General features: G+C 35.3%; 2 protein-coding genes across 3 annotated transcripts in view; both read left to right on the top strand.

Annotated features, from left to right (window-relative positions):
• LOC113915784 overlaps positions 1-19,520 on the top strand; it is a 108,559-nt gene that overhangs the window by 69,931 nt on the left and 19,108 nt on the right. The window contains exon 4 of one of the 2 annotated variants that reach the window (XM_027581697.2): positions 19,053-19,495. The exons of the other annotated variant lie outside the window; for it this stretch is intronic. Coding sequence (XP_027437498.2) covers positions 19,053-19,062 — 10 coding nt within the window. The 3' untranslated portion in view covers positions 19,063-19,495. Of the gene's footprint in view, positions 1-19,052; positions 19,496-19,520 lie in introns of those variants that run through there. 2 annotated transcript variants of the gene reach the window in all.
• Positions 1-19,520, top strand: part of NRIP1 (nuclear receptor interacting protein 1) — a 40,949-nt gene that overhangs the window by 14,120 nt on the left and 7,309 nt on the right. The window lies entirely within an intron of this gene.

Here is a 19,520-nt window from a genome sequence, read left to right as displayed (position 1 = left end):
AAAAAAAAAAAAAAATCTCCCTTTTGTGAGTAAGAAAGAAGATGAAAGAAGGCATTTTATTCCATCTAGAGTGGGAGTACATATTTACCCCCTGAAAGGAGCATCAGTTCTAAAAGATGGAGAAGAGAAAGAAAGGCAGAGTGATTAGGCTTAGCTGTACTAAGAACATTCTCAAGGAGAACTTTAAAATAAGGAGCTAAAATAGCTAGAGCCTGGGGAGATATGATAGAATCTTAAAGAGGATCTTGTTGAGCCTTCTCCTTTTAAATGAGTAAAGTGAGGCACAAAGAGATAATAACACAAGGTCACTTTTTTTTTTCCCCCTTCAGTGTCTGTTGTAGCTCCAGAGTTCCAGGAATTGGTCCAGGTGTCCAAATTCAGTATCCCCCTCTGTTGATCCTGCCCTGGTCCTGTTACCAAGAAGAGGCATTCTACATGCTAGGCAGGGAGGAATTGAGTGAGTAGTTAGAGAACTGTCAGAGTGGAACCTTCTGCCTCTTTTCTTATTTATCCCACCATGATAATAATTGTTATTTCTGACTCTTCCTTTGGGCAGTTATTGTCAAAACATTTTGGCCGAGGCTGTAATTTAGGATCAGGAGCCACCACAGTTTATTTAAGTATTGGAGACAGGTGGAAATCCAATAGTTGACAGCAGCGAATGAAACAAGAGAAGCATCTGGAGCCCTTAGGTCCAACCTGGCCTTGCCTGACCCAAGGTAACCCTGCTTCTCACCCAACTTCACTAATGAAGTTTGACTGCAGGCACCCACGGTGTGATGCTGCCCACTGTTAGATGCCGTACCTATTTCCTATTAGAAATAGGGGCATATTTTTCTTGAGATGGTAGAGGTTAGCTGAATCAAGATCCCCTTATCTAATATTTTGCTATGTAGCCCTCTGAGCAAGAACCATCTGGTCTTTATTTGCTTGCCAACTTCAAAATAACCCATCTACCCACCCTTAGTGCTTGGTTCTACTTTAGGAATTCATTTTCCACATCTACTCACACATATAGCTTGAATACAAGTGTCTTCCTTAAGATTTTATCACTTCTTGTCTGATTCCTACTGTAATTCCCTGGCATGGGCCCTCACCCTTAAAATTAAGAGAAAATACCCAGATTGTATACTGGGTAAAGACATTTCCTCTAAGCTTGCCTTTTTTTCAAACATCCATTCTCAAGGCCTTGAACCTTGTTCAAGGCTCATCATCTAGGGCTTGGACAGCCCTAGTCTGAGTCACAGTTAGGCATTAATACCTGCATTAGGTATTAATAACCCACCTTGTCCCACTCCCATAGCCAGTTCCCAGCGTAGAGGATATGACTTTCCCATCAATACCAGCAGCCGTTGTAGTTGTGAATACCAGCAGCATTGATGAGTAAAACAAGTAGAAGTAATTTAAGACTTGAGAATTAACAGAAAAAAGAAGAGACACTAAACCACTTGAGAAGAAGGAAGAGGTGGAGGAGGCAAGAAGAAAGAAGGAATGGGAGGAAAAAACTAAACGTGTAAGAGCTGGAGCAACTCTTACATATTGCCTTTGGCTAGTGGCACTAGAATCATGATTGGAACCCACTTGATGGATGCGAATCTGACTCAGGTCTTAAGAACTGCTCTTGAGTTTAATAGTCCAGATTTGTTGTCATCTTAGCAAAAGGACAAAGTAGAAGAAGTCAGGAACATGGACGAGGAAAGGGGCTACGTGTGCTCTATCATGGTTCCCTTTTTTCTTGATTGACTGGAAGATCAATATTGTTTTACTTTGCACATGAAAAGAACTGAGTCTTTATTTCCTTCCTAGTGGCCATTGTTTAAATGAAATGCTCTCATTTTGAATATGAGAAGTCATTTTTAATGTCAGAAAATTTCAATCCCCTTTGCCCACACACGCACACACACACACAATACATAAGTTCATGTAGATTCAGTAACTTCAGAGTTAGTTGAACTGCTTGGCTGATATGAAAATAGAGATTTATCTACTTTCAAATTTAATAGAGTAGAGGGGAAAATGATAAAACAAATTAAACTGCAAAGTTCTTCAACATCAGTAAGTTTCACACAGCTGCAGGGAAAACTTGACGAAAGGACATGTTCAGCCAGATGGCCTGTGCTGGCCTCCTTCCCATTCCTGCAAAAGATATGTTATTCACTCCCAGGGTAGCTCAGGGAAAGAGCTGATTATGGAATTAAAACAACCAATGTCCAATTAACCCCTGTTTTGGTCAATGTTTCCTACACAGTTTGGGTAATTGGCATACTTTAGTTCCGTCAAGGGAGGCAGCTGGTTTATTGGTTAGTTCAAGCTCTTGGGAATGAGAACTTGAAATTCTGATATCAGCTCTGCCCCTACAAACTCTAAGTGTTGTGACCTTGGACAACTTATTTACCTCTTTGTGTTATTAGATTTCCCCCATTTGAAAATTGGAAATAACGTGTTGCTCTTAGACCATACATGAGGTGAAGGCACTGTAGGAAAAGTAAGGGAGAGTGTTGATATTTGCAGGGCTCCTTAAGACTGTCAATAAAAGGTACAGTTTGTCTTATATCGTATTATTATAATATCATAAGGATGCTGTGATTGCACAGAACAGAGGCCCACACAACAGAGCTCACGAATGGGGGATTCACTAGAGACATGCAGTAAGCTCTTCAGGAACCCAGTGATAAGAGTGTGTAGCACCTCCTTAAACTGGAAAACCATTCAACAACTCCTGACTGTCTCTTCTTTCTTCCTTTTGCTTTCTTCATCTTTGCTTCTCTGCATGTGCCTACTTCATTTCTTTCTTTCAGCAGACTGACTGCCCGGTATTGTCATCTGTGCGATGTGACCTCATTAAAGCAACCCAAAACGAAGGTTTTCCATCTCATTGAATTTCAGATCCCAAGAGAAGAAATGAATTGATCCAGTTTAGGCAGGCTCCCAATGTTCCCACATTCCCCTGTGCTTAGTGGACTGGGAACAGATTCTTTAAGAAAAAGGTCTAGGGAAGAAAGAAATGATAGCTATCTTTTGTACCTAAAATTACTCTTTGTTTTATGGAAACATCTCTTATATAAAATATTACAAAATTAAAGAATTATAATTAGCTAAGTTATTAAATTATTTTATAGATCCAAAGTATTTTTTTTTAGCTTTCCAGGATTTATAGAGAATATGTTAAAACATTCAACAGATAATTTTGAGTACCTCTAATCTAACAGGCACAAGAATACAAACACAAAAGACAATCTCAATTCTCAAGGAGCTTTATGTGCGGTGACTGGCAATGAAGAAAAAAAATTTTATTTATTTTTTTTTTTTTGCAAAAGTCTGGTGCTATGGCCATGGCTAATAGAATAGTTAACATTAATCCAGTGCTTAAAAAATACCAGATGCTATACTAAGTGTTTTACGTATATATTTCATTTAAGACAACAGCTTTATGAACGTTGGGAACCTGACAGCAGCTTTATGAGGTAGATACTGTCATTCCTATTTTACAGCTAAAGAACCTGAGCCCCAGGATGGATAGGTGACTGACCAGAGTCACCTGCTGATGAAAGACAGAGTCAGGAATGCACAGACTGTTCTCTGAACCACTGTGCTTTGTGGCCTTTCTAATAAAAACAGGAGACTTAGGACAGCAGAGGCAAGATTTTGGAGTAGAAAAAGGAACCCAAACTTTTCAGAGAGATATAAATGTATTTGCCTTACCAAATGCTTCCAAATTCACTTTTGCTCTACTCTGTGGCAGTTTTACATACTAATAGGAAAGGCTAGAACCCAGAAGACCCGACTTAGGTTTGGATGAGCTACTTAGTGGCCTGTTTAACCAGTCAGTTGCTCTTAGCTTTAGTACCTTTGTTCGTTAAAATGTGAATGAGGGTAATATATTATTAACCAACTCCGTAAGGAGAAATGAAGGAAATATATCTTGGTATTTCATTTGAGGAGGAGATATGGCTTAAAGCACTTGGGGAAAAGCAGGACCTTTTTAATTTACAGTAAACAATGCAAAAGTCCACAGTTTGTGGCAGAAAGCTCCCAGGACCTTTTTAGACACTGCTTTGGCCAGCCAGGAATTTGTAAAGATTTGCATCTTTGGGGCGCCTGGGTATCTCAGTCAGTTGAGTGTCTGCCTTCAGCTCAGGTCATGATCTCAGGGTCCTGGATTCTAGCCCCACATCCATCAGGCTCCCTGCTCAGCAGGGAGTCTGCTTCTCCCTCTCCCCCTGCTTGTGCTCTCTCTTGCTCTCCCTTTCTCAAATAAATAAATAAAATCTTAAAAAAAAAAAAAAAATGCATCTTTGTAGCACCCACCACAGACTAGAGCCCCAGAACATTTGTCTTCTTCTGTTTGTCCTTTGGTAGATTCCTGTCAGCAATGAAAATTTAACTATTGTACCTAGAACTTAACAAGGTGATAGACTTAGTCAGTGGAATATGGCAGCTCTTTTCTCGTGTTTGAGGGATCATTGAAGGATTAGCCTTGTTTTCTGAGGCCTCTAAAGGACCAGCCGTCAGACTAAAAGGAGACAGATGATAGCCCAGTGCAGGAAAGAATTTTTATGCTATTGCACTTGTGCCAATGTGGAACGAATTCTCTGAATAATGGGTCACCTTTACTGAGTGCCTGCTTTGTGCCCAGGCACTGTGCTGAACACTCTATGAACATTGGCACATTTGTCCCTCACAGAGGCTCTGTGACATAGGTTTTTGCACATTTATAAATAAAACTTTCAAGAGTAGTTAACTTACTCAAGGTCAAACAGTTTGCTAATTGGTAAGAACAGTTTGGTAAGTGGAAGAGCTAGAAATTGAACCCAGAGCTGTCTGATTCCAAAGGATACCACCTTGGAAGACAGTCCATGGTCATTGGAGGTTTTTGGAAAAAAAACTAGACAATCAGAGTTAGCAAATAGGTTCGAAAGGGGTTTAAGCATTCTATGGGATGATTGGTTAGGCGGATGACCTTTCACTTCTCTTTTAAACTTTAAATTCTAATCCTGTTGTGTATGTAGAATCAATTTGCAAGACAGACTGTTAGGAAAATGATAGCTGGTGGTAGAATCATTATAGGAAAACAGGTTTCTCTTTCTGAAAATTAGCTCCACTGCCAATTTATGCAAGTTCTATAAATTTGTTTTCCCACGATTATGCAGACTATGATGTTGGTCATTTTAGCTCTAAAAAGAAGTCATTAATCCAAGTGAATAAAGTGCCGGGGGGTGGGGGGGGTGACACATTTTGTAGTGAATGACAAGGAAATTTGATTAGAAAGTTCAATTATCTTTAAGACAAATGACTAAATAGCTTTTGGAATACAGTAAGATACGTTTCGTTTTAAATATATATTAGAGTGGTTTACTGTACATTTTAGAAAACATGGGTTTTCAAAATCTTACCCATCTACATCAAAGTTAGATACTTTTTGGACCCACGTGACTTCTTAGCCTCCTCAGACCTGAGAAACATTATTTAGCTTTAACACCACACCCGGAAGCAAGAAGAGACCTGAAGTTTACCCCTTCGGCATGGGTCAGAGGAGTGAATGTCCTGATTTTGTATCACTACCCACAGCACTAGGCAGATAGGGTGAGAAGTAGAAAAGGCACCCCAGTGACACGTTGTTTCTCCCTGCGTCGGTATTCAAGACCTGCTTGGATGATGTTTGTCTTTATTGAATTGGTTTTTAGTTTTTCAGGTTTAGGTCTTCAAAAAGTAATTTGGTTACTTTTACATACTCTAATTGAATCACTTTGGTAGGATGTTGTTTTTATTGAGCCAGACACAATGAAAGCTCACACTTAAGGCTCTAAAGGTTCAAATGAAAAAGATTATCCTAAAAATAGCTTTGACCAATTTGATTTAATCTTTATCACATAATTTAAAGCGTTCAAGTTCTTTACTATATGATGATTATCTACTTCAGTGATTGAGTTTTAAAATGGGGATAGAGAAACAGTTTCTCAATTGTGGTTGATACAGTGTAAGGTTAATTCATAAAGCCTTTCTTTCCCCATTTTATCTTAACTTTTTTAGGATTTGATTTGTCTGGTTTTGGGGAATAAATCAATGTATTAACTTCATTTCTTAACACATCATGAAAATTTAACAAAGTAATATTTTAATGTTAGATAGGTTTTATTCAATTTTCTATAGAGTGTGTAGTTTGAGAGGGGAAAAATGATAAAAAGCTTTATGATACCAGTATTCTGAAACATTTTCCCATTCTGGATAAAGTCCGTGGGTATATTAGGTCTTATAAACCTTGCCTGGGGAGACACTAATTAAAGGAACTTCAATGACTATGATCAGTTTTTTTAATAGAAACAGATGTTGAAAATAAAGACCTTATGAAAACTAAAATCTTCTGCATATATATATTTCTAAAATGTTTAAATGTTGTATTTTTCTAACAGAATACTAGTCACACTGTCTTCCAAACAACTTCCTGCATAGCACAAAATACTTTATTACTCTTTAATTTTGCGGTTCATTTTTTAACTTTATATTCAGAGTGAAGAAAAAAAAAAGGATATCTTGAATTCAAAACCAGACATTATAAATAGCATCATATCATCTTAAATCTTTTTTTTTTAAGATTTTATTTATTTATTTGTCAGAACTAGTGTGAGCACAAGTGGGGCAGCAGGCAGAGGGAGAAGCAGGCTCCCCGCTGAGCAGGGAGCCCAATGCAGGACTCGATCCCAGGACCCTGGGATCATGGCCCGAGCCAAAGGCAGACTTTTAACCCACTGAGCCACCCAGACGCCCCATATCATCTTAAATCTTAAAGTACTTTAGAATTATGACAGTCTACCCCACAGACTCAGGCTCCGAGAATTTGACCTGTTGCATGTTCCGCTGGGACCACTACCTCTGCCAGGTGCTGGGATGTAAGGATGACAAAGATGTAATCCTTGCCTATAAGTTGTGTACCCTCTAGCTGAGGACCAGACATAAACAAACCAAAATACAATTTTGCAATGAGATGATTGAAAGGTCTGCTGAGTGCTTTGGAGTCCCAGAAATGAAAAACCATCCTCAGCCTGTGGAGTTCAGGGAAGGCTGTCTAAGGAAGGGGTAAGTCCTCCGCTGAGGCTTACAGAATAAAAGAGATGTCTTATTCCTTTAGCTTGATTTTAGGCAAATGGGGCTGATTTTATGATTTAAAAATGCATTACCTGATGCATTTTTATGTCTGATCTATTTTATGAAATGAGGATGATTGTAGGGACTGTGTGGGCGAATGGGGGAAAGGGCACTGAGCAGAAGGTTCTTTACTTTCTATACGCTATTTCTCCCACTGTTATGTCTTATTCATGTGTAATGACAAGAATTTAAATATAAAACCAATTATTTGTATAAATGCTATAATTGAAAGCATGAAAAGGACCAAAACAACAAAGCAAATAAATAGTAGGAAATATTGATGTAAGGATTTCAGTCAGAAGCCCTGACTTCTATTAACTGCTGTCCACGTTTCTTCTCCAGCTCAAGAGGAGCCCCTTCTAAAGCCTCCTTCCTGCGCTCCCCCCCTCCCCCCGCCTCACCTAGGTCTGTATTCATGTCTGAGTGTCAGGTGCCCCAGCAAGGGCCACAAGCAGGCTGTCCCTGAACGGACTGAACAGACCCAAGACCTGGAGAGCAGCAGAGCTGGGGCTCAAATTGGTGGTGACTGCCAAAGTCACTGAGATTGTTACTGCAAACATTTGCTTACGTGCCCAGATGAGCAAAAGACAGATCAGGGGGAAGTATGGGTGGCAGTTTCTTCAATAAAAATGAAACCATTTAAATAAACAGCCTTTTGACAGATGGTAGGCCAGTGGCTTCATCTTCCTAGTTGAAGAACATATTTTAATGTTCCCCTTCAATATTTAAAGACAGAAATTCTCCAGGTACATTGTGCATACTCTCGTTTTTGTTTATTAATCCCCTGGGGTGGGACCTGTCAGGTTATTGACGCCACCTTTTTACGGATACTGTCATTATGTCTGCCCAGGGATCGTGTCTGCAGTGGTGTTTCTCGGCCTCAGGCTGACTAAAACCTTCAATCTGGAAAGCCTTGTATTCTGGGCCAGTACGGGCAAGAATGATATTGTGGTGTTTATTTACCATTTTTGGAAAATCAAGTCAGAGTTCATGGACCTTTCATGGCAAAGCAGCACTTTCATCCAGGCAGCACATAAAGAAGAATGTTAATTGATTAAGTGGTTAATTAATTGATAAATGATTCCTCCAAATAGACTTTAATCGTGTATTTTATAAGGAACTCTATTTGTTTTAAAAGACAATAAATGTCAATAGATTCTTGTGATCAAATTTTGATATACAAATTAGTATCCATTACTAGTAATTTTACTATACCCGCATTCTTTTTCTGCCTAGTACAGGAAGTTCCACTTTTTGTGGTATTTAATTTAATACATATTTTTTTTCTTTTTACTTTGTTACTGAGAAACCCCAGTTGTTTTTTTTTTTTAACATTTTATTTATTTATTTGACAGAGAGAGAGAGCACAAGTAGGCAGAGAGGGAGGGAGAGGGAGAAGCAGGCTTCCCGCTGAGCAGGGAGCCCGATGCGGGGCTCGATCCCAGAACCCTGGGATCATGACCTGAGCCGAAGGCAGCCGCTTAACCAACTGAGCCACCCAGGCACCCCTGAGAGAAACCCCAGTCTTTCTAGGATAGTACAATTCTGGTATTTTCATTTAAACCTGTTTAAATATCAAAAATAATTTTGTAAAATGAAAATCTGATAATTGAGAACATTTACACATTATCATAATTTGCAAATTATATAAAGCTATAGCAGGTGATACTTGATTTAACAAGGAAGGCTTTGATATTATAAATTCACCCCAATAGCATTATGTATCCTTAAAAATGATGATTTCTTGATCAGAACACTTTTAGAAAGAACATTCATCACATAACCTTTGGTTCATAAATGTAATTTAAGATAAATTCAATACTTTGTTTGAACAGCTAAAACAAAAGGCATGGTTTTGTTAGGTAATTGCACTGTTCAATAATATATTCCATTAAGAATCACTTTTATTGCTGTTGTCAGTAACAAAACTCTCTTATAATTTGGAAGTTATGGAAGACTATGGATACGTTCTACAATTTTCCTGGTTGAACCAATTTTTAGCAGTTAAATCTGTGTATCTGGGAAGAAGTAGCCCAAGATATTAAGGAATATACAATTAATTTCCATTTCAGCTGGTACAAAGACATGGAGGGTTGGGGGACCATGGAATGATTGAGGGACCTACAAGTTAAATTAATTTCAAATTGTCACATGGCAAAGATCAGTAATAACAAATTAATATGCAAGCATCCATATGCACATACACACACACATTAAAAACTTACAATTCTGAAATACACATACGCAAGTTTCTTCTCGTGTTCTGTGATGAATGCAACATTTTAAGCAGAATATGCTTTATAACAAAAAGTGCGTGAAGATCTTGTCTTCAAAGATGGGGAACATTTTTAAAACAGAGTGTACCCTGTGAGTAAATGCAGAGTATCTGGTAAGTGTACTTAAACCCCCAGGAGCTTTGATCAAATACCAGCTGTTACATCAGTTCTGTCGGTAATCTTTCTTACTGATCTGTGACCTTGACCTTGTGCTTGTATCTGTATATCAAATCTGTTTTCGGGTTGGGGAGACCATAGTTGAGTTTAATAGGATTTATGCTCCAATCTCAAAGGACGGAGCATATACATACACATGTACATGTACACATATATATATTCATATACATACACATACACACACTGTAAACACTCGATTCCAGGAGAAGAAAGCAGCATTTCCCATTATACTTTATATTTTGGTAGGGATTGGAAAATACTATGCTCTTGAAAACTGATAGAAAGCGAGCACCGGTTACTTTGAAGAGCTATTGAAAAAGGTTAAGAGAACCTATACCTTCTGTTTATTTTATATTTAAACCCTTTTTTCCCACATTTATGTGCTACCCAAAATAATCTGTTAATGAGTGTTTTGTGTTTCTTCAGAGAAACTAGTTTCTTCAAGAACAGTAGGAGGCAGTGAACAGACATTAATATTAATGCTAAATAAACATACGTATTCTTTATCATATAATGATTCTCTTCTAGATTTTTAAAAGTTGTAGTTAGAATTCATTTTAGCTAACAATATTCTAGTATTCTGTTTTCAAGCTAATGCAACACATCATCCAGGAAAGCATTACATTTTTGGAATAGAAATTGTTGGGCAATTGAGCTCTTTCTCTAGCATCTTTCATTCTGTGAGCCTTTTTTAACTTAAAAATATCCAACTTTTTCATCTTCATTTCTATTTAAAATTAATTTTTTTATAAACTGTAGAGGCAGAGTAAAATGGATAGTGGATTTTATTGAATCTGAGTCATACATAAGCCTTCTGAGTATGTATCAGCCTTCAGAACAAAGAAGCTCTTCTTTATTTTGCTATATCAGTTCTAGGGGATATTTGTTTCTGTTGCCAGGACAAATAATTGTCCACTCTCTCATATGCATTCATCTACGTTATCAAGGATCCTAAATCTTTACTGTTGCACTTTATTTGGTATGTAGTCATTGTGAGATAAGCCAAAGCTCCAGTTTGAATATTAGCTCATATTTAGCTTTTAAATAAACATTTGTTTGAAATTCCTTGACCCTCCCCCCCCTTAAAGAAAGCAGTGAAGATAAGTAATTTGGGGGGTATTGGATGGGCAGGGTGTATGGCTGTTTGAAAATCACTTCCTTACCTCAGAATTCACTAAAAAGACTATAACGCATATTGGTCAGGACTATTTCCACAACTTTATGATAGCATTGTCATCTTTCTGATTAAAATGCTTATTATCATTTTATCAACTACAATTTGATAAATTACTTGGAATCACAGAAATAAAATTTTAGAGTTGAAGAGGTCTTCAGATACATGTCCTTCTATTGAACACTTGAGTAGGTCAAACACTAGTGTGTCCTAGTGAGTCGCTTTTAATAGGGTATGTGAGTGACACTGTTTTACTCCTGTGGAAGCAGCTGACAGCAAGTTAAAGCTGATGGACCTGGAAGTTAGGAGCAAATTTGGCCTTGGGCAAAAATATGTAAGTCCCTTGGGCTGCAATGGAGAGCATCTGGGGAGGCAGTTTACTCACTACAGTGTCAGGGGCTTCTGTTACCAATCTTAGAAGACTATTTACATCTCAAGTGAGAACCCCTGGGAGAGGGCAAAAAGCTCTTATGTTCTAATTTAATGTTGAGACCCCCAGTTGAGCAAAATATTTTTAGATAAGTTTATTTTCCTGGCACCCATCAAATTGTACAACCACACATCCATCTTTTGATAACGATAATACTGCAAAGAAAAGTACTATCTTGGAATTCAAATTATATCAAAGGACATTAACGAATATTCCTTTTCTTCAATAAGAAATATATTCTAAGAAATGAAATTTCAGGCTTCCCCTTTTACCATGCCCTTGTTATTCTCCTTGAAAAGGCAGCAATTGAATGTTTCTTTTATTTTTTTTCTTAATTTTTTTTCGAAAACTGACTTTTTCCCATTTCTGTCACTGATTTATTATGCTTCTATTGTAGTGGTGGTCAGTCTGTTAGATTTAGTTTTAATAAAACAATAGTTACAATAATTAAGAGAGTAACAAATGATATTTACAGTTTTTTAGACAAAATAGCTCAGTTTTCCAAATGTTTACAAATACTTAGAATTCTTTTGTTTTTCAAGTTTGAGAAATAATTGACATACATTACTATAAGTTTAAAGTGTACAGCATAGTGGCTTGATTTATGTATATTGTGAAATGATTACCACAATAGATTTTGCTAACTCCCATCTTCTCATATAAATACAATTTAAAAAAAAAAGAAGAAGAAGAAAGGAAAAAAAATTCTTCTCATGATGAAAACTCTTAAGATTTACTCTCTTAACTTTCCTAGACAGCATACAGCAGTGTTAGCTGTAATCATCATGCTGCATGTTACATCTTACATCCCTAGGACTTACTTACTGTATAGCTGGAAGTTTGTAACTTTAAATCACCTTCCTCCAGTTTATTCTTTCCTAGCATTTTTTTTTTTTTTTTGGTTATTCGGTGTCTTTTATGGTTCCATATAAATTTTAGAAGTGTTTTTTATACTTCTATTTAAAAAAAGCTATTGGACTCTTGATAGGGATTGCATTGAATCTATGGATGGTTTTTGGAAGAATTGACATTTTAACAGTATTAATTGTTCCAATCCATGAACATAGGATACCTTTTCATTTATTTGTCTTCTTTCTATCAGTGTAGTTTTCAGAGTAGAGATGATTCAGTTCCTTAAATTTATTTCTAAGTATTTTGTTTTTGATGCTATTGTAAACAGGATCGATTTCTTTTTAGAAAATTTGTTGCTAGTGCATAGAAATGCTACTGATTTTTGTATGTTAATTTTGTATCTTGCAGCCTTACTGAATTTATTGATTACATCTAATGGTTTTTTGGTTGGTTGAGTCTTTAGGATTTTCTATATATAAAATCATTTCATCTGCAAATAGGGACAATTTTTGCTTCTTCCTTTCTAATTCTGATACCTTTTATTTCTTTTTCTTGCCTGATTGCTCTAGTTATGACTTCTAGTACCATGTTTAATAGAAGTGGCAAGATGGGACACCATTGTCTTATTCCTGATCTAAGAGCAAAAACTTTCAACTTTTCACCATTGAATGTAATGTTAGCTGTGGGCTTGTCATATATGGCCTTTATTATGTTGAGATGTTTCCTCTATGCCAAATTTGTTAAAGAGTTTTTGTCACAAATAAATTGTGAATTTTGTCAAATGCTTTCCTGTATCTAGTGAGATATGATCATCATTCTTTCATTCCCTTAATGTGATGGATCACATTGATTGATTTGCTGGTGTTGAATTATATCTGTGCATCTCAGGGATTAGTCCCATTTGATCATGGTAAATGTTTCTTTTAATATGCTGCTAAATTTGGTTTACTAGTATTTTATTGAGAATTTTTGTCTCTGTGTTCATCAAGGATATTGACTGGTAGTTTTTTGGGTTTTGTTTTGTTTTGTAGTAGTGTCCTTTTTCTCGTTTTGGTATCCAGATAATGCTGGCCTCATAAAATGAGTTTGGGAGTGTTCCCTCCTCTGATTTTTTTGGAAGGGTTTGAAAAGGATTGGTGTTAATTCTTCTTCAAAGTTCAGTGAAATTCACCAGTGAAGCCATCAGGCCCTGGGGTTTTCTTCATTGAGAGATTTTTGAGTACTAATTCAAACTCCTTACTAATTATTGTCTATTTAGATTTTCTGTTTTTTTTTCTGGATTCAGTCTTTGTAAGTTGTATGTTTCTAGAAAATTTCCCATTTCTTACAGATTGTCTAGTTTGTTGGAGTATAGTTGTTCATAATAACCTATTATGATCCTTTTCATATATGTGGTATTAGTAATGGTAATGTCTCCTTTTTTATTTATAATTTTTGTTGACTTGGGTAAAAAATAATTTTTAATTTATAATAGGGGGTTCACTATAGTCTTCATTTCTTAAGGAAGCCCCCAGGACCCTTAATCTGAAATGTTACTTTTTCTTTCCTGTTCTGTGAAATTTAGTGTTGAGTTTCATGTATTGTAACTTTTCATTGGCCCTTGTTTGGAAAGCTTAATCTCATACATTTGGATAAAATGTTTGGTGTTATGTCCTCTTGATAAATTTTTCTTGGATTTTTGTTTCCTTTTCAACTTTTTTAAAACTTTCGTTCAAAGTTTCACCTTAGAGAACACCAAGAGTTTTCTAAATTATTTACCTCAATTTGTATTGCTTTAATAAAAGTTTCAATAATTAGGACTTCAGAATCTTCCTAGTACTTAGATATTTTTCTTTTAATCCTTAATGAAACATCTTAATATTTTTCTTAGCCTTTTGTGTAAAAAAATCCCTAAAATAATCTACAGTGAAAATTAGGTAATATTGTACAATAGGAGTTATTCTTGAATGTCACAATTAAGTAGACTTTCAGGTATTTTTGCATTTTGAGGAAGCAGAGCCAAAAATTAAAATGCTCATTAGAGTGGTATCGGAGAAATACCTTTAAATTCAATACTCAAACAGGTATACTTGATAATGGAGAAGAAAGTAGAAGAGATTTCATGGAAACAGTTGGAAGTTATGAGGTATTTACTAGACATAATTTAAATACCATACAAAGTGGCTTCATAGATGTTTAATCTCTGAAATGTGTTTCTAATGGAGAATTTGATCTTAAGTAAGATACTGAGTCCTTTCCTTAAAAACAGCTGGAGGAAGACCTTTCTCATTGTTTATTTATTGTCAACCAAAAGTAGTCCCACGTACAAGAATTCTATTAGATTCATCCTTCATAAAAAAAACAAAAACAAAAAAAGATTCATCCTTCATTTATCCAAGTAGAATTTTATTTTGCCATTTCAAAAATTGTTTAAAAATTCAGTAGATGTTCCCTTTGCTTAATAAGCCATTTCCAAATAGAAAGTGCAAAACGCATTGCAATGAAAATAGTTTTAACTACTCAAAGAATCAATATAACACCCATTTGGGAACTGTTAACATGCAAATTATTTACAACTATCTTATTGACTAAAGTTCTAAAAAAAAAAAACTTAGACTTCAACATAATTTCATATTTTTCAGGTACTTAAAAGAAAATGTACCTTTAAAAAAAATATACTCTGAATTCACACATTTTACTAAATATTTAACTAAACTAGCCTTTGTGTTGAAACTTGGATCGTTCCCCAAATCTATGTATATGGTCAAGATTCCATGGAATCCTTTAATGGTTTAGTTTGATTTTATTGTTTTTTTAAATCTAACAATTTTTTTACTGTATGCTAGCTAGAGCAGTAAAATGTCAATTTTATAACATTTAAAAGATTTTCATGCTTATAAACAATTTTAAATCAATAAAAAGAAGATTCAGTTTATAATTTTAACATTATAACAGTTGTACACGAACTTTATTAAATTGTCATGAAATGCATTAACCCTTGATATACTCTGAAGCAGGGTTCTTTGGACCTGGTGTTAGTTTTTGAAACCTTTTTTTTTTTTTTTTTTAATATTTCTAACTAGTAGGAAGGATTATACTACATGACTTTTATTCGTTTTAAAAGTTTTAATCAATGTGTTTTTAATAGGAAAAGAACAGTTATCTTGCTATTACTATATGTGCCCAGGGAACCTTTTGTAAATCAAAAATACATTATGGAACCTTAGTGATCTTAATTTTCCTATATCATTAAGTATTTTGCCATTTTCTGATCTTGATAATTAATTCATTATTTATTTCCAACTGTGCCAAATACTAAAAAGAATAAGCAAAGAGAAAATAATGGAAGTGCCTAGAAGGGTGATGCAGTAGTGAAATAAGTCATCATTATATAATCTTCAATTTCCTTATTGCATAGCCCATTAATTCTATATCATTTTTCATGAATGTTTAAAAAGTCTGGAGACACTGTCTTTGTAGTCTTCCTAGTCTGTTTTAAGTTTTTAGTAAACACAGTAGAGAATTCAGTATTTTTCATTTTCCATCTGTAACATCAAAGAAAAGAAAGCTGGCATAGGAAGATGCTTCAATTAGATGAATCAGAGGATGACTGCAAGAGAATGATAGTAGCACTCTAGACATGATGATGGTGACATTGACCTTATAAGCAACATCTCTGACTGTTGTCTTCAGATGATAACATCGTAAACGAATTTTTTCAAACTCAGGAATCAATGAGTGAACAATATAGTTCAACATTATAGTTCTTTTATTTTTTTCCAGGTTTATTGAGGTATAAATGACAAGTAACATTGTGAGAGTTTAAGGTCTACAGTGTGATGATTTGATATGCACATATATAACAAAATGATTACTATAATAAAGTTAGTTAATACACCCCTCAACTCACATTGTTCCCATAACAATATAGTTCTAAAGACAAAAAGGAAATACAGTATTTCTTTCATCTAGTCAGTTGCTCAATAAGAAGGGCTGCATCACTCACTATTTTGTGACAAGAACCTCAGCTGTCCTGTTTTGCTCAAAGGAAATAGGACAGTATCCTTTCTTTTATGATGTTGGCACATCCAAATTTATTTGAAATGGTTCATAAGGGCAAATTTTGAAGGCTGGTGTGTAATAAAAGAGATTGGAGGAAAACAGAGACACGGATATGAAATAATCCATTGGGTTGATCTTTATAATTGGTGTTAGTAAATCTAAAAATAAAAAATATATATTTTGCAATTATGGAACAAGGAAGATTTCTTTCCTCTCTTCAGCATAATTATGAGCTGTCAGAGTTTTCCAAAGTAACACATTTTGAATTATACAAGTACAAAAAGAAGACCCAGAGGTGATGATAATGCTTACCTCTTAGACATGTACCAGTCTGGAATTGGTACTTAAAGGATGTTTCCAGGTTCTTGCATGACAGTTGATGAGCTGTCAGTTGCCCATTATCTTTCAAAACTAGGAAGATAAGGAATTAAGAATGGGCTTGGTGTAAATTGTGTAAATTCTTAAAATTCTGATGTTTTATTTTATCCCTTCATTCTTTCTTTGTTAATTATTCATAAATTGACTTAAATATTAAAATGTTTGTTGGACCCAGATGGTAATGGTGATGCCTGTTTTTCTTGGTATACTGAGGGTTAAACAAACCCATTAAAATTACAGAGCTGATTTTGATTTACAATGATAAATCTAAAATCAAGATTAAGTCACCTCTTAATATATTATTAAAGGTTACACTAAACTTTTTGTTAAAATCAGTTTTTCTAAAAATTTTATGGAACCACCTTATAAAAATGACAACTGAGTGGGAACAAATATTGTTCAATCAGGTTTTATTTTTTTCTCCTTCATATATATGTATTTTTAGGGTTTGTTAAATCTTTCTCCGCTTTGCCTGCCATACCTACCAACCTAATGTTTAAAGATAGGATATTAATATAACCTATTTTAGTTTCTAAACTAAAATTTTTCTTATAAAATCTGATGAGAGTGGGTCACCTGGGTTGCTCAGTCGTTAAGCGTCTGCCTTCGACTCAGGTCATGGTCCCAGGGTCCTGGGATCGAGCCCCACATCGGGCTCCCTGCTCAGCGGGAAGCCTGCTTCTCCCTCTCCCACGCCCCTGCTTGTGTTCCCTCTCTTACTGTGTCTCTCTCTGTCAAATAAATAAATAAATCTTTAAAAAAGAAAAAATCTCATGAGAGTTACAAAACTTACTTCATTTGTTCATTTGTAATTCTTTCTACCTTTTTTTTCCCTGCCCCCTCCTTACTTTTATTCTCTGTTTTCTTTTACCCCCCATAAACCAAATGTTGTGGATGATTCTGTTCCCTTTGCAAAATCACTTAGCAAGTGTATGCCATATAAGTGAAGTCTCTTCCTTATTGTGTTTATGAGGAGACCGTTGAGTATCTTTATTTTTTTTTTAAAGATTTTTTTTTTATTTATTTATTTGAGAGGGAGAGAATGAGAGATAGAGAGCATGAGAGGGAAGAGGGTCAGAGGGAGAAGCGGATGTGGGACTCGATCCTGGGACTCCAGGATCATGACCTGAGCCGAAGGCAGTCGCTTAACCAACTGAGCCACCCAGGCGCCCCGTTGAGTATCTTTAAATAGACACAGGCTCTAATAAAATCATTGTCGAAGTTTTGAACGTGCAAGTAGATCCACTGATAAGGCATTAAATCACAGTATTTTGTAAAATATTCCAGTTTTAAAATATACTGCTTGCCAATCTCTCAGGAAGCCTAATTCCTAATAGTATGTTGACATTTAGATTATTTTTAACCAAATATACTCAAGTAGTGTTAAGCATCTGGCAACATTCTTAAGTAATATGTATATAAAATTAAAAAGGAAGCCAACTGTGTATGTCGGTGATTCAAAAAAAATGTGGTTGTCTTTTTGCTAAAAGAAAATGAGTCAGGCTAATACTGACTCTAAATTTTAACTTTAAGAAGTCTTTTTATTAGGTGATAGTAATATTTTACATTATACCCTAATATCTGTAGTCTCAGGGAGCTGTACTGTATCCAATCACCTTGTCTCCTTTAGTTTTTTTCCTAAATTTCTCAATTAAGTTCTATTCTTCATTCTAGAAATGTGAAAAGGCAAGATTTGGGAAAGGTAGGAGGGGATTGTTAATGATTTCTCCTGCTTCAGTTATTTAAAGGAAAGAGAGGGAAGTTATCTGAAGAAATTTGGCTCACTCAGTTCCCTGAAGAGCTTTTACTTGTAGGATCTGAGTGACTTCAAGCCTTAAGTAGTCTCAGAATTCCTACTTTTTTCAGCATTTCATTTTTTGCTAGCACGTTGGTAGGTATTGCCACTGAGTGCCTCCTGAAGCAGCACCTCGGGAAATACAGCCTTTGATTTACAGATTCATCTTATTTAAAAAAAAACAGGTTTCCTGTTAAAAGAAGGTCTTTCCTCCCTGATTCATAATGGTGCTGTTTATACAATTTTTTTCAAAAAAATTAATGAAAAATAACCACATGGACTTAGAATTTTCTGGAAGCAATTATTCATCTTCCCATCAGGTCAATTCTAAATTTGTTTCCTGCCCATTTTTCTAGAGGGTGATGTGATTGCCTATGTATACACATAGTTATATTTATACATATTATGGTAACCACATTTTCTAAACTAAAAATTGGTATAAGTACCTTAACACATTTTTCTAAATTAATGATTTTTATTTTAGGATCATAAAATTTTTTCAAGTCACATATAATAGTTTAATTTATTTATACTTTATACTGATAGCGAAGTCACACAAAAAGAAATAGCATGGGTGGGGAAAAGAGTATTCTCTATGAGGAACATCTTAGAAACTTAGAGTTACAGGTTCACCCATAACCTGTCTGTCTTCTTCATCTGTTAGGAATGGACCTCACATTAAAATTTCTACATAGAGCAAATGAGTGAAGGTTTAAAAATGGATACATTAAACCTCTGATAGACTTGATCAGCATCTAGAGAATCACTCTCTTCTGTTTTTAATAGGTCATGGTAGAAATGAAGTTTGTGATTATACTTCATTGTTTATGAATATGACTAAGACTGTCACACTTTGCATCGGCCTACAAGATATTTGTCAGTCTTCCATTTCTTTGAAAACAGAAATCCTACAAATTACTTATGGAATGTGTGATGTTTCAAGGATGCTATCAGAAGTGAATCTGCTCTGTAGTACTCAACCCTACACACAGCTCATCAGATGAGTCCATGTCATATGCATCTCTTTTCTTTTTTTCCTGCACATCTGTTTTTGTTCCTTCGTAAGCTTCCAGTAATATAAGAAAGCTAATTCTAGCTCCCTTATAGAGCTACATCACTATAAAAGAGACTTAGCATTTATATTACTCTGCGTAAAGTGCTCATGAAAATTCAGAAACTTAGAAATACTAGATTCTTTTGCTTGTCGGTATCATAGCATAATACTAGTTCTGTCCCTTCTTAACTTTTTTATTT

The sequence above is a fragment of the Zalophus californianus genome, chromosome 1, assembly GCF_009762305.2.
Source record: "Zalophus californianus isolate mZalCal1 chromosome 1, mZalCal1.pri.v2, whole genome shotgun sequence".
Taxonomy (NCBI): Eukaryota; Metazoa; Chordata; class Mammalia; order Carnivora; family Otariidae; genus Zalophus; species Zalophus californianus.
Note: the sequence above shows the minus strand (reverse complement) of the source record. Positions and strands in the feature narration are given on the sequence as shown.